The 13,612-nt window shown below is 33.9% G+C and overlaps 1 protein-coding gene and 1 pseudogene across 1 annotated transcript; both read left to right on the top strand.

Annotated features, from left to right (window-relative positions):
* Nucleotides 1–2,200: 2,200 nt before the first annotated feature.
* LOC100915323 (olfactory receptor 8G1-like) lies at nucleotides 2,201–3,154 on the top strand. The gene has a single exon (XM_012545107.2). The coding sequence runs from the start codon at nucleotides 2,225–2,227 to the stop codon at nucleotides 3,152–3,154; it is 930 nt and encodes a 309-aa protein (XP_012400561.1). The 5' UTR covers nucleotides 2,201–2,224.
* A 7,678-nt stretch (nucleotides 3,155–10,832) lies between these two features.
* LOC100915583 lies at nucleotides 10,833–11,749 on the top strand (annotated as a pseudogene).
* The last annotated feature ends 1,863 nt before the right edge of the window (nucleotides 11,750–13,612 follow it).

Here is a 13,612-nt window from a genome sequence, read left to right as displayed (position 1 = left end):
ACGCTTCATCTAGAATTAAGAAGAGTTGGAAAAGATTTCTTGTAGAAGATGGAATTTTAGTTGGGACTTAAAGAAAGCCAGGGATGCCAAAAGGCAGATATGAGGAGGGAGAGTATTTAACACATGGGAGACAGCCGGAGAAAATGCCCAGAACTGAGAGATCTGATTCTTATCCAAACAGAAATAATGCCAGTGTCATTGAATCCAAGAATGTGATTTGGAGAAGGTGTAAGATTTTAAAAAGGAAATGGGGAGTTGAGGATTGTCATAAATTAAAATTTAAAACATTTTAGTTTATACATGTACATTTGTTTTTTTACATGTTCCCCTATGGAAGAGAAAAATCAGAACAAAAAGGAAAAACCAAGAGAAAGAGAAAAATAGAAAGAAAAAAGGTGCAAACAATATTCTTGGATCTGAATTCAATCTCCATAGTTCCCTAGATGTTGGATGGCATTTTTCATCAAAAGTTTATTGAAATCGCCTTGGATCATTGAATTGTTGAGAAGAGCTAAGTCTAAGATAGTTGATCATCATACAGTCTTGCTGTTGCTCTGTACAAGGTCTTTCTCGTTCTGCTCACCATAAAGGGTTTTGAATGCCAAAAAAGAAGGATTTTTTTAATTTAATTCTGGAGCCAGTAGAGAACAACTCAAATTTACTGAGTAAGATCAGGGAGAAGGGTGATATGGTTGGACAGGGACTTTTGCAAAATCATTTTGGCAGCTGAATGGATGATGAATTAACATAGGGAGAAATTTAATCATTTAGCATTGCATCTGACACAAAACAGGTGCTAATCACTGCTTATGATTGATCAATTATTTGGTACAAGTTATCGCTACTAATACATTCTTGCAAAGTATTATAAAACTGGATTTTGTGTTTATGAGTAAAAAGATATTAAGCTCCCACTAAAACATTTATACAAATCCATATAAAGTTATATGTACATATTATCATTTTGTTTTTTATAAAAATGCAGTTTTATCTAATTTATACTATAGTATCATTTCTGTTTACCTGTTTCTTCATCAGAATCTGTGCTTCTTTCCTATTAAATGTTTGAGAATACTTTGAGATCACTTCAATCTGAAGATCTGTAATCATTTACAGGATAAAACTTTGGTGGATTTTTTTGGGGGAAAGAGGAATTAGAGAAGTTAAGGGAACACATTTATATAATATAGAGATCCAGTTCTGGAGTCAGAAAGACCTATATGGGCAATAATTTAAATGACTATTACTCCTGGCTGCTATTAAGACTAGGAATTTCAGGTAAATTGATTAATAAAAATGAGGAATTTCCAGTGGAAACTCCATACATCAAAAAATCACAAAAAATATACACCCACATATACATATGTACTTAGAAACATGCATATATACATACATATATATATATAAAGTTGCATGACACAACATAAATGTATGTATGAGTGCAAATATATTCATATATAAGCATATGGTACTATATTAATTGTCCTAATAACTATAAACTTGAACTTACAGGACTCTAGTTTTAAATGCAGGTAATGCATTGGGCAGAGATTAGATGTAGTGTTAGGAAGGCTGAATTTTAAATTAGCACTAGGTATTTACTAAATGTGACCTTTACCAAGTCATTTAACCTCTTGCTGCTTCAGTTTCTTCACCTGAAAATAATACCATCTATGTCAAAGACTTGTTATGAAGATTAAATGAAACAAGATAACATAAGTTAAATGCTACATAAAAGCTATTCACTATAACTACTACCATTAATTAGTAGTAGTAGTATCAGCTTTTCCACCTACTGTGTGAACCAAATAATCTCTCTGACTCAGTTTCTTCATGAGAAAATAGGGATAATAACTGCATTAACTTCAAATGATTTTTATAAAGATGAGATAAGACATGATAACATTTGAAATATTTTAAAGATATTAAAAATTCTAGAGAAATACTAGCCACTGTTGTGAGTGCTGGTGTTATATATCCATGAATTTTGATATTAATTTCAAATATTGAACAACAAACACTTTGCCAAAATGTAGGTACATTGTATCTACATATTTTCCTATAAGTGAATTGTAGGGGAATAAAGACAAAAAATTAGTTAAAATAAAAATTATAATTTTACTGTTCTGTCTGAGATCTCACCTGAGACTTGTAATAATAAGGACTTTTATTTTTGCTTTTAATCAACAGGTTCTTGCCTTCTTTTACTCTACTCTCCAAAAAAATGGCTACATCAAATTACTCTCTAGTGACTGACTTTGTCCTCAAAGGACTCACAGACCAGCCAGAACTCCAGCTGCCCCTCTTCCTCCTATTCCTGAGTATCTATGTAGTCACACTGGTTGGCAACCTGGGTATGATCATATTAATTAGACTCAGTTCCCATCTCCATACCCCCATGTACTATTTCCTTTGCAGTTTGTCCTTCATTGATCTCTGTCAATCAACTATCATTACTCCCAAAATGCTAGTTAACTTTGTGTCAGAGAAAAACACTATTTCCTACCCCGAGTGCATGACTCAATTCTATTTTTTTGTCATTTTTGTAATTTCTGAATGCCAAATGTTGGCTGTGATGGCTTATGACCGCTATGTAGCTATATGTCATCCCCTTCGTTATAGTATTATGATATCCTATCAGGTGTGCTCTTCCTTGGTAAGTGGAGTCTTTGCATTTGGCCTGGTAGGGGCCACAGCTCACACAGGCTGCTTACTTAGAGTATTCTTCTGTCGGGAAAATGTCATCAATCATTATTTCTGTGATCTTCTTCCACTCTTGAAGCTCTCTTGTTCAAGTACCTATATCAATGAAATGGTGAATCTGGCCTTCAGTACATTTAATGTCCTTTGCCCAACCTTAATCATTATTTGCTCTTATGTTTTGATCATTGCTAGCATTTTAAAAATTCAATCCACTGAAGGCAGATCAAAAGCCTTTAAGACTTGTAGCTCCCATATTTCAGCAGTTGGTGTTTTCTTTGGTTCTGGTGCATTCATGTATCTGCAGCCATCTTCAGTCAACTCTATGGATCAGGGGAAAGTGTCTTCTGTCTTTTACACTATCATTGTGCCCATGCTAAATCCCCTCATCTATAGTCTAAGAAATAAGGATGTTAAAATTGCCTTGAACAAAGTGATAGAAAGGACATTTTAGCGAAAGGAGAAATATTAGAATAATGGGTTAATAGGTTTAGTGTGTACTGAGAAGGGTAGAGAAAGAGAGATAGACAGACAGGCAGACAGAGAGAAACTTTGCTTTGTACCAATCAGATACTTTATAACTAAACCTGTAATGACAAAGAAGTCCAACTGAGAGCTGCTTTGAAAACATTTCTCAAACCAGCTAAGGCTGGGTCTCTATTCCTACTTTTGTCTTACTATTTAACACCTTTCTACCTTGTATTCCAAATAAATAGAGTAGCTATGGAAATTGATATTTATTAACCTGTTTCTGCTATTTAATGAGATAACTTTTCTAGTTTCAAAATCTGTGTGGAAATTATTTCTTCTTCATGACCTTTGGGCCCCTCACTAATACAAATAGTAATTAAATTCACATATTTTAACAAAATAAATAATGAGAATTTTGAGTGAGAAATTTTATAGTTGTGTAACTCGAACCCACTCGTTTCTCAGTTCAAGAAAAGTGTACACTCAACAAGATAAATTACCTGCCCAAAATCACAGAAAAAGTTGACTGCAAAATCATATCTTGAACAAAAATCTTTTGGATTTATGTGGCAGTTTACCCAAGATTTAATTCAGAAAAGAGCAGCATTTTGCTCTTGATGCGATATCCTAAATAATAATAACAAACACTACAATATACAGGTTGAATGTTGTTAGAAAGCACACTGAATAGAAGCTTATGAACTACAATTTTAAGAGTACAGACCCACAGATTTGTGTGGGAACATCAGCCACATCAGCCCTAAAGGCATGAAATCCATTTGTGTGAGTACCCACATGTAGAGGACCAGAACTCTGAAAAGATATATTTGGATTTAGGTCAGCAAGGTACTTATAATTAAGCATATCCTTAGTACTTAGTATGGTGATGTAATGGTTGTGCACTCAGTGTGCTATAGTGATGTAATCATAATGAGGTATTTAAGGGAGTCTCAGACAGAGAAGGCTCTCAGCTACAGCTTTCAGCCACAGACATAGAGAAGAATTCAGGCTCCAGACTTCAGGTGCCAGACTCCATCTTTGACCATCCTGGTGGTAGCTCTCCTGCCTCATTCACTTCTCCACTAAGACCAAGGACTCAGGCTGATCCCGAGGTCCTCCTGAGAGCTAGTCCAGACATTACACCCACTGAAGGGATAAAGCTGCCAATATAGTGAAATAAGCTGAAACATTTTAAAAATAAATATTGTAAGGTGATGGGAATTGAACCTATAATTGATAAAATTAAAAAAAAAAAAACTAGAGGCAGGTAGGTGGTGCAGTGGATAGAGCACCAGCCCTGAAATCAGGAAGACCTGGTCAGGATGAATACAGAGAGACTTGGAACAACTTACATGAACTGATGCTAAGTGAAATGAGCAGAACCAGGAGATCATTATATATCTCAATAATGATACTGTATGAGGATGTATTCTGATGGAAGTGGGTTTCTTCGACAAAGAGAAGATCTATGGACAGGAGCAGCTACACCCAAAGAAAGAACACTGCTAAATTGATGTAAACCGTTTGCATTTTTGTTTTTCTTCCCAGGTTATTTTTACCTTCTGAATCCAATTCTTCCTCTGCAACAAGAGTACTGTTCAGTTCTATACACATATATTGTATCTAGGATATACTGTAACATATTTAACATGTTTAAGACTGCCTGCCATCTGGGGAAGGGAGTGGAGGGAGAAAAGGGAAAAGTCAGAATAGAAGTGAGTGCAAGGGATAATGTTGTAAAAAATTACCCAGGTATATGTTCTGTCAATAAAAAGTTATTATAAAAAATATAAATTCATTTAAGTAACAATTTCATTGGTTTGATGTGCAATATTGTTTTCAGCCATTTTATGGAATACAGTTTGAGGCTGACTGCTCATTGATGTGAAAGAGAGGCTGCATCACTGTATTTAAGTGCCAGGAGGGAAGAATTTAAATGCCTCACAATTTCAAGTTTATCTAGAAGCTCCAAAAATATTTTTCAAACAAATTACTCACAGAAACATGCTTGTTAATTTTTTTTTAATGTCACTCAGGGTATAGCCTAATGCAACTCATGGGATCAGAAGTCCACAAGGGAAGGAAGTACATTTCCGTTTTCTTCTTTCTCTCCTCCACAATATAAATCGGGCAATCCATCCCTTTTTTATGAATATGTCATGTACTGAGAGAGATACTTCTTTTGTTCCCATTGCCCTCAGAATATAGAAAGATGGATAATTCCTGTCGTCATCCAAGTTCATGGGAAATGTAGGAGTAGGTTGGAGAGAAGAGAAATAGAAAATAGTTACAGAGAGAAACTTGGTAATAAAAAGACCCGGTTCCTGTGTTCAATTCAATCAAATATATTAAACATTTATTTGCATACTCTTTGAATGTAAGATGCTATATATTATCCACTGAGAATACACTGACAAAGGAAAAATAACCCTTGCATTCAAAGATGGGTCTAAATTACTCTGGCTATATCCCATAGTAACAACAGCCATAGGAACAGGCCTCTTTTCCAACAATAGTTCTGGCTTGTCAAAATTATGTCCAAAGTTTCATAGTAGATTCATTAAAACAGTTGCCATTCAAGCTGATACCTGGACAATATAGAGAGTCAGATAGAGTGGGTTCTGAGCATTAACCTTTAGCAAAATACTAATTTGGGAGGTTTCAGTTTCTGCATCTGTAAAGTTATATGGTTGAACTGAATGTTCTCTAAAATCTCTTCTATTTCTAAATCTGATAAACCTATGAAAAATATCCTATTTCACTGAAGGGGAAACAAAGATAAAAGGAAGATAGTGATTTGGAGCTTTTAGAAGTAGAACAAAAGTTACATTCTCCACCAATAGAGATTCAACATTTTTGAGTTTTACTACTGGGCTGATTTTCTTAGGAATCAAAAGTGTTATGAAGGACTAAAAAAGCATACTCTTCATCCTTCTTTAATCTATGTTCCTTGCAGTTTTATTAAGCAGAGTTCCTAGGATCATTTAAATAAGATTCTGTCTAGTGACATGCATATTACAGAATTTAGAATGAACTTCAGATAACAAATCAGACAGAATTTACATGAAAAGATCAAAAAGGTGGAATTGTGAGGAAGGGAATTTAAATAACAAGAGTATTGGGAGCCAGGGTACTGCTGACTTTTGCTAGTTGCCTGTCTGGGAGTACCTATAAATAACCCTAGAATACAAAACTGAACTCTTACTACAAGGGAGAGGCTGCCTAGCTACTGCAATCCATGGAATGGTAACAGAGAGCAGCAACAAAGATAATAGAAACAAAACAATTCAGTGGAAATAGCAGAAAAGAATTTCAAAGAAGAGTTCAGCAAAGTAGAGGTGTCCAGCAGAGATCACAGTAGCCAAAATAATAATAATAATAATAATAATAATAATAGACCCCATAGCAGAAAAGGAATCCAACTCAATGAAGAAAGCCATTTCATTGATGAAATCAACCAAAGACATCAGTTATTCTGAAAATGGAAGAGATATGAATCATCCTAGAAATCTATGTACTTTTACCACTCAAGTTCTCTATACATCTGCCTAACTTGAAGAACTTCTGAATAATATGTATTCTAATACAGTGTTAGTCCCTATGTATCAATGGGATCCTCCCGTTGTATTCATCATTTCTCACTTTGTAGCTTAGGAACCCCAAAAAAACAATGTGGTAAGAAATAGAGCTGTGAGAACAAATGGCCAAGTAGGTTATGAAGTCTTGAAGAATATTGACCCATAAAGTCGTTCTCAGAAGATTGGGCAGAACTCTGAAAGCTATAGCTACACAAATTTATTACATCACAAATTAGTAACAAATAAATTCCTTTTATAAAACTCCCAACAAGTGATGATTCGGTCTTTTCTTCAACAGTTCCAAAGCATTAGGAATATAATTGTCAGTGTCACTATTAATTCTCATCATTATAATGTAAACTATTGTTATTTTTATTGCTATGATTATAATAATATTTTCATAATTTGCAATTTTTATCTCTGCTAAAGTCTTATAAGACACTTTCCCTAAATTTTTCTTTAACAATCTTATATCTAGCCAGAAATATACAAGAATGTCTAAATGAATACTAGCACACAGACATCAGAGTTTTATCCCAGATCCTGACATGTAGGAAACAAACATCTGTTTATCTTTGGTTGCAAAATAGGCTACTCAGCTCCTTTACTCATTTGCTTAGGGAAAAAAAAATGTGATGCATATGCCAGAGCACACCAGGGAACCTTGACATCCACAACTCTCTACTGTGTGGTTCAGAAATGGTGAGGGGGTCACCATTTAATAAAAAAAAAAAGCTGGAGAGATCTCTAGGAGCAAAGCAAAGTTTATTATACATTCTTGCTAGAAGGCCACCCGTGGAGCAGACAATCAAAGGGAGGAAACACCGTAGGGGGCAGGTCAACACTTTTAATCCCTAACACAAATATCCCCTCCCACCACTGACCCTCATCCTCATTGGCTGAAGATCTTAACATTCTAAATGTGGGAACTACCCAAGAAAATAAATACATAGTTGCCCATATTTGACTGAAATGGGGAGAAAATGATGGCATGGGAGGATAGCAGGAAGGGGACTTAAGTATGCTTTTGACTCAAAGCTCAAGAGTCCTTCAGGTCTACTCAAACTCTGAAGTAGATGAAGCTTTACTCGATATTCACAACTGTCTTGAAAGATTTCACCTCATTTTGTTCACTACCACTACACATTTGCTGGAACAAAGTCCTCCCAATTCACTGCTTGAACAGAAGAATAATGAACTAGATACTAAAATCAGTAAATATATTTATCAGACAGAAAAACAGCTTAAAAAGTGTTGCTGGTCACTGTTAACCAAGCCTTAAGCTAACAGAGCTCCCCACTTTGCATTTTCATGCAGAAATAATCTTTTTGGATATCCTTTTCAAAGTTGTAAGTGCTTTCTCACCCTCTCACATACAGGATCAAGAAAAGAAGCTGGTATATTCTTTACTTGGCCTTGTCACATTTATGTATTCAATCTATCCTTGTCACTCAGCCACTTTCTTCTTGAGATCCTTATAATTATCAACTAGGTAACTCTAGTTCAATATATTTCTTTCCCAATAAGTTCAGCATCTGATTTTCACATTTCTTGTACCTCTTCTTCTCCCCCTTATGAACATTTAGGCCTCTCAGATACCCAATTTCAACTATTGTGATCTCTGAATTCAGGCTGCTTCAACAATACTTCAACTTCTCTAAGACTTCCAAATATCAATTTAAATAAATTATTTCCAGATGACAAAAATTCTAGATATGATCTAAGAATGTATTCATAGAGAGTAAGAGAAAATGATAGAAGTAAGAGGTCAAGGAAAATAATAATGACATTTCCCCAGAAAAGGGAAATCCCTAATGAGATAAGTCTCTTTGGAAGTCTCTGTAGATTACTAATGAGATCCCAGAGATCTTATAAATAACCATAAAAATCTTAAGATACATCATCAGGAATTCTGTTGATACTGATGAACACTATTTCTCCATACCTAAATAAGATACTCTGGATAAAGGCACAATTAGAAATAAACATCCACAAATTTAATCAATTCCAAAAACATTTTGGAGATGGTTTGTGTCCTAATTCCCTTCCACACTAAAAAGGATTAGAAGCCTCTATATCTACACTATATTAATTTTTATACAAGACATTGATTTGGAATGAATATGCTTTTCAGGATAAAGAGGCTCTAATATTCAATGCTAAAAAGTAAGTAGTTGATTAATTTGAAATTTTTCTTCTAAAAAAGGCACTTCAGGACTTTACAAAATTATCTTCTATGCATCACTTATAATACTATGGGGTTGAAGATGAGGAAGTGATAGTTTTAAAATAGATTTTGAAGGCATGAGGAAATACATCTTGGAATAATTGAACTACTGCATTTTAGAGTTAGAAGAGACCTTCCATCTAGTCCAAGCCATACCCTACAATTTTCTGCCCAACAGCAGTTGGAATCTCCCTACTTCTATTTGAAGATATGCTCTGAGTGGAACTCTACTACTGTCAAGGCAACCTACCTCACTTTGGATTGTGTCAAGATTTTTATCCTCACATTAAATATAAATTTGCTTTTTTGTTACTTTTAAATATTGTTCTTTTTTCTATACTTTGGAGACAAACTGAACAAGTCTAATCCATTTTCAACATGAGAGCCTTTAGAATACTTGGAAATAATTAATGTGTTCATCTGATTCTTCCTCTCTCCAGACAAAAATTTCAGAAGTACTTAAAATTATCTTTATAAGGTATTCATGTCATTCATGACTCTCATTGCCCTTTTCTGAATGTTCTCCAACTTGTAAATGTCCTTTGTAAACCATGGCAAACAGAATAAGATAAAATGTTCTATGAATGGTTTGACCAATGTGGAATGTGGTAGATCAACAGAGATAAAATAGAAGCATCTGTCTTTGTGCTATTAATGAGATCTGGGTAATCTTATAAATACTCATAAAAGCCTTCAGATTCTTCAGGAGGAACTCTACTAACATTAATGAATACTGGAAATTAAAACTATCTTCATGAAGACCAAAATTATAATAGTTCTTTTTCTGATTGCCATATTATACATCTTAGTTATATTGAACATGCTGTCAAATAAAAACCCAGATCCTTGCCAAACAAAATGACTCTTAAACATATCTCCATAATTTTTCAATAAATGAAACACATTTTAATTGCTGTTCACAATTTTACATTTCTGTCTGTATTAAATTTCATCATAAAAAATTGAGCCCAAGCCTTAAACTGGTATGACATTTTTGGATCCTGTTTAGGGTAAATTGCAAGTTTATAATAATTCAATTACTTATCTTGCTAAGCTTTGTACAGTATTTGAATTTGATAAGATACTATCCATGCTTCCATCCAAGTTATTTAACAATAACAAATCAAACAAGAATTCCCAACGCACTCTACTGGATACTACCTTTCAAGATGGCATTTAAAAAATTAAAATAACTCTTTGTGAGTGCACCAAATTACAATTCTGTGCAATTCATGTCACTTCATTCTTTCTGATTGAAAGATTGAAGAGATGGAAGAATTATACTCTTTCCTGAATTGCATGAATATTAGACCTTGGGTGATATACTTATTGCATTTCTTGCCTCCAAAGCTTTTTCACAAGTATTTAAAATACAAATAAAATACAAAGATCCAAATTTTAATAATTTTAGAAAACATTATTTAAAATTCAAGATAAAACTATTATAAATGAGAATCATCAAGTGAGAATAAGCTTTAGGTTCAATCTCTTATGCTTATCAGTAATGAGAAATAGAACTTCAATATCATCTAAGATTTTTACAAACACACTATTGATTATGAGTAAAGAACTTTGAAACCATGAATGGTTATAAGGACAAAAATAATTATATTATATGAAGTGGTTAGACAGTATTTTCAAACAAGCTGGTATACATGCATTACATAACTGAAAACTAATGATCAAAAATCATTTGTAGGAAAGTGGAATAATACAAAAAGATTACATGATTATACATGATTTTATTATGTCTGAGATCATTTTTGAAACTTAACAAGGACATCCACTTTTTCTCATTTCTGTTTATCCTTCATGTTTACAGATTCTTGCCTCCTCTTGCTCTACAACCAAAAGTAATGGAGAAAGGAAATTATTCACTAGTCACTGAGTTCATTCTCACAGGGCTGACAGACCAGCCAGAGATCCAACTACCTTTTATTCCTGTTCCTAGGGATTTATGTGGTTACTACAGTAGGGAACCTGGGCATGATCATATTGATTAGACTCAGTTCTCATCTTCACATCCCCATGTACTATGTCCTGTGCTGTTTGTCCTTCATAGATCTCTGTCAATCAACTGTTATCACCCCTAAAATGGTGGTGAACTTTGTGTCAGAGAAAAACACTGTCTTCTAATCTGCATGCAGGACCTAATTCTGCTTTTTTGTCTTTTTTGCAATTTCTGAATGTTTCATGTTGGCTGTCATGGCATATGACTACTATATCACCATATGTTATCCTCTTCATTACAGTCTTATGATGTCTTATCAAGCGTGTTCATGGTTGGTGAGTTGGGTCTATGCATTGGCCCTGGTTGAGGCCACAGTTGACACTGGATACTTGTTTAGAATGTTCTTTTGCAAAGAAAATGCCATCAACAATTACTTCTGTGATCTCCTTTCAATCTCGAAGCTCTCTTGCTCTAGTATCTATATCAATGAAGTGGTGGTCCTGTCCTTCAGCATATATAATATCATTTTTCCAACATTGATCACTACTTCCTCTTGTTTTGATTATTGCTAGCATTTTGAAAATTCCAAAATCAAAAGCCTTCAGTATCTGCAGTTCCCACATTGCAGCAGTCAGTGTCTTCTTTGGCTCTGAAGAATTCATGTACATGCAGCCAGCTTCAGGTAGCTCCATGGATTAGGGGAAAGTATCCTCTGTGTTTTACACTATCATTGTACCCATGTTAAATCCTCCCATCTACAGTCTGAGAAATAAGGCTGTCAAAATTGCCTTGAAGAAAGTGATAAAAAAAACATTTTATTGAAAAGAGAAATATCAGAAGAATTAGCTAAAGGAAGATAGGAATTCTGAGGAAAAATAAGGATAGGGGTGATAATGAGAGGGAAAGGGATGTGGAAAGGAAAAAGCAAAGTGAGAAATGTTTGTACAAACCACATACATGTCTCACACATATAATTAACTTGAAACTCAATCCAAAGATGCTTTGGGAACATACCTTAAACTAGGATGAAGTGCATTTTTCTTTTGACATTTGCCCATCTCTTACAACTCTGGCTTGCATTTCAAATTAGTAGAATACCTGTGAAATTCAACCATGGATTGATCTGCTTCTTATTTTTTAAAGAGATTAGTCTTATAATCAAAAATAAAATATATATGGAAATGTAATTTTCATGGGTAACCCTCCTGTGGAACAATGATGGCTGCGACTAGAAGTTAAATTTCTAAGGTTTCACATGAATTGAAACAGAGAATATTAAGGCTAGAGAAGGATTTTTTAAATTTCAGTTGCCACCCACTAGTTTTTCAGTTCAAGAAATTGTACCCAAAATAGGACAAATGACTTTTTTTGCATGTTTTCATTAATTCCCTGGTAGTCCTTACCTTTCCTTCTTTCAGATGAATTTTGTTATTATTTTTTCTAGCTCTATGAAATTTTGGGGCACTTTAAAGAATTAAATTTTCCCTAACTCCTATTTTGGCTGCATCCCAATGGTTTCTCATTGTTGTTATACTCTTTAATGAAATTATTGTTTCTCTGATTAGTCCTTTGATCCACTTATTCATTAGGATGAGATTGCTTAATTTCCAATTAATTTTAATCTACATTTCTATGGTGCTTTGTTGAAAAAAGAAAGATTTATTCTTTTCTATTCCAGTTCATTTTTTCTAAAGGTCTGTCAGAGCTAACTTTTCTGAAATTCTATTCACCTCCTTAATTTCTTTGTTGTTTATTTATCTATTTAAGACAGGTGACAGCTGAAATTGGTTTTCTGTCTATTTCTTCCTTAAGATTTTTTAGGAAAATGTAGTTATTTTCTTTATCTCTTTAATTAGATTTATTTTTGCTTTATTTAAAGTCAGGATTGCTATTCCTGCTTCTTTTTTTTACTTCACATAAAGCATAATCTGGTCTGCTGCAGTCCTTTGCTTTAACCCTCTGTGTATCTTTCTGCTTCAAGTGTTTTTATTGCAAACACATTGTTAGATTTTAATTTTTGATCCACTCTGCTATCTGCTTTAGTTTTATAGGAAAATTCATCCCATTCACATTCACAGTTATGATTATGAACTCTGTATGTCCTTTTATTATATTTTTCCTCCTTTTTGTTCTCTCCTTTCATCATTTCCTTTCTCACTAGTGTTTTCCTTCTAACCACAGGCTCCCCTAATCTGTTCTTTTTTCTGTCATGCCACTCTTTTATTTTCTTTCTCTCCTCTTACTTCACTGTAGGTAAGATAGATATTTATACATAACTGATTATGTATGTTATGACTTCTTTGAGCAATGTTCAAATTTCAAAGTTCAAGGTTCAAAGTTCACTCTTTCATCTTCCCCTCCACTATTAAAATATGACTTTGACCTCCTCTTCATTTGAAATAATTTACCATACTTCCTCTCTCCTTTCCTTATGTTTCCAGTGTAATCTTCTTTCTTATCTCTTAACATATTTTTTCATATAATCCCTTCAAATTTACCATATACCTACACTCTCTATATTGATCAGTTGTTGTTCTTCAATCTTGAAGAGGACCAAAATGATATCACTATGTTAAAATCAAATTAATGTGTCAGAATGTGACTAACCTGACCAATACAAGTTCCAAATTCTCTGCCCAAAGTTGGATACAAATAGTCCCTATAAACATTTGGGATAGATCCTCT

This window comes from Sarcophilus harrisii, chromosome 3, assembly GCF_902635505.1.
Source record: "Sarcophilus harrisii chromosome 3, mSarHar1.11, whole genome shotgun sequence".
NCBI classification, from domain to species: domain Eukaryota; kingdom Metazoa; phylum Chordata; class Mammalia; order Dasyuromorphia; family Dasyuridae; genus Sarcophilus; species Sarcophilus harrisii.
This window is presented reverse-complemented; position numbering and strand designations above follow the sequence as displayed.

Bases quoted from the DNA above. Each gene is read 5' to 3' on its own strand.
- LOC100915323 (XM_012545107.2), top strand. From the start codon at position 2,225: ATGGCTACATCAAATTACTCTCTAGTGACTGACTTTGTCCTCAAAGGA.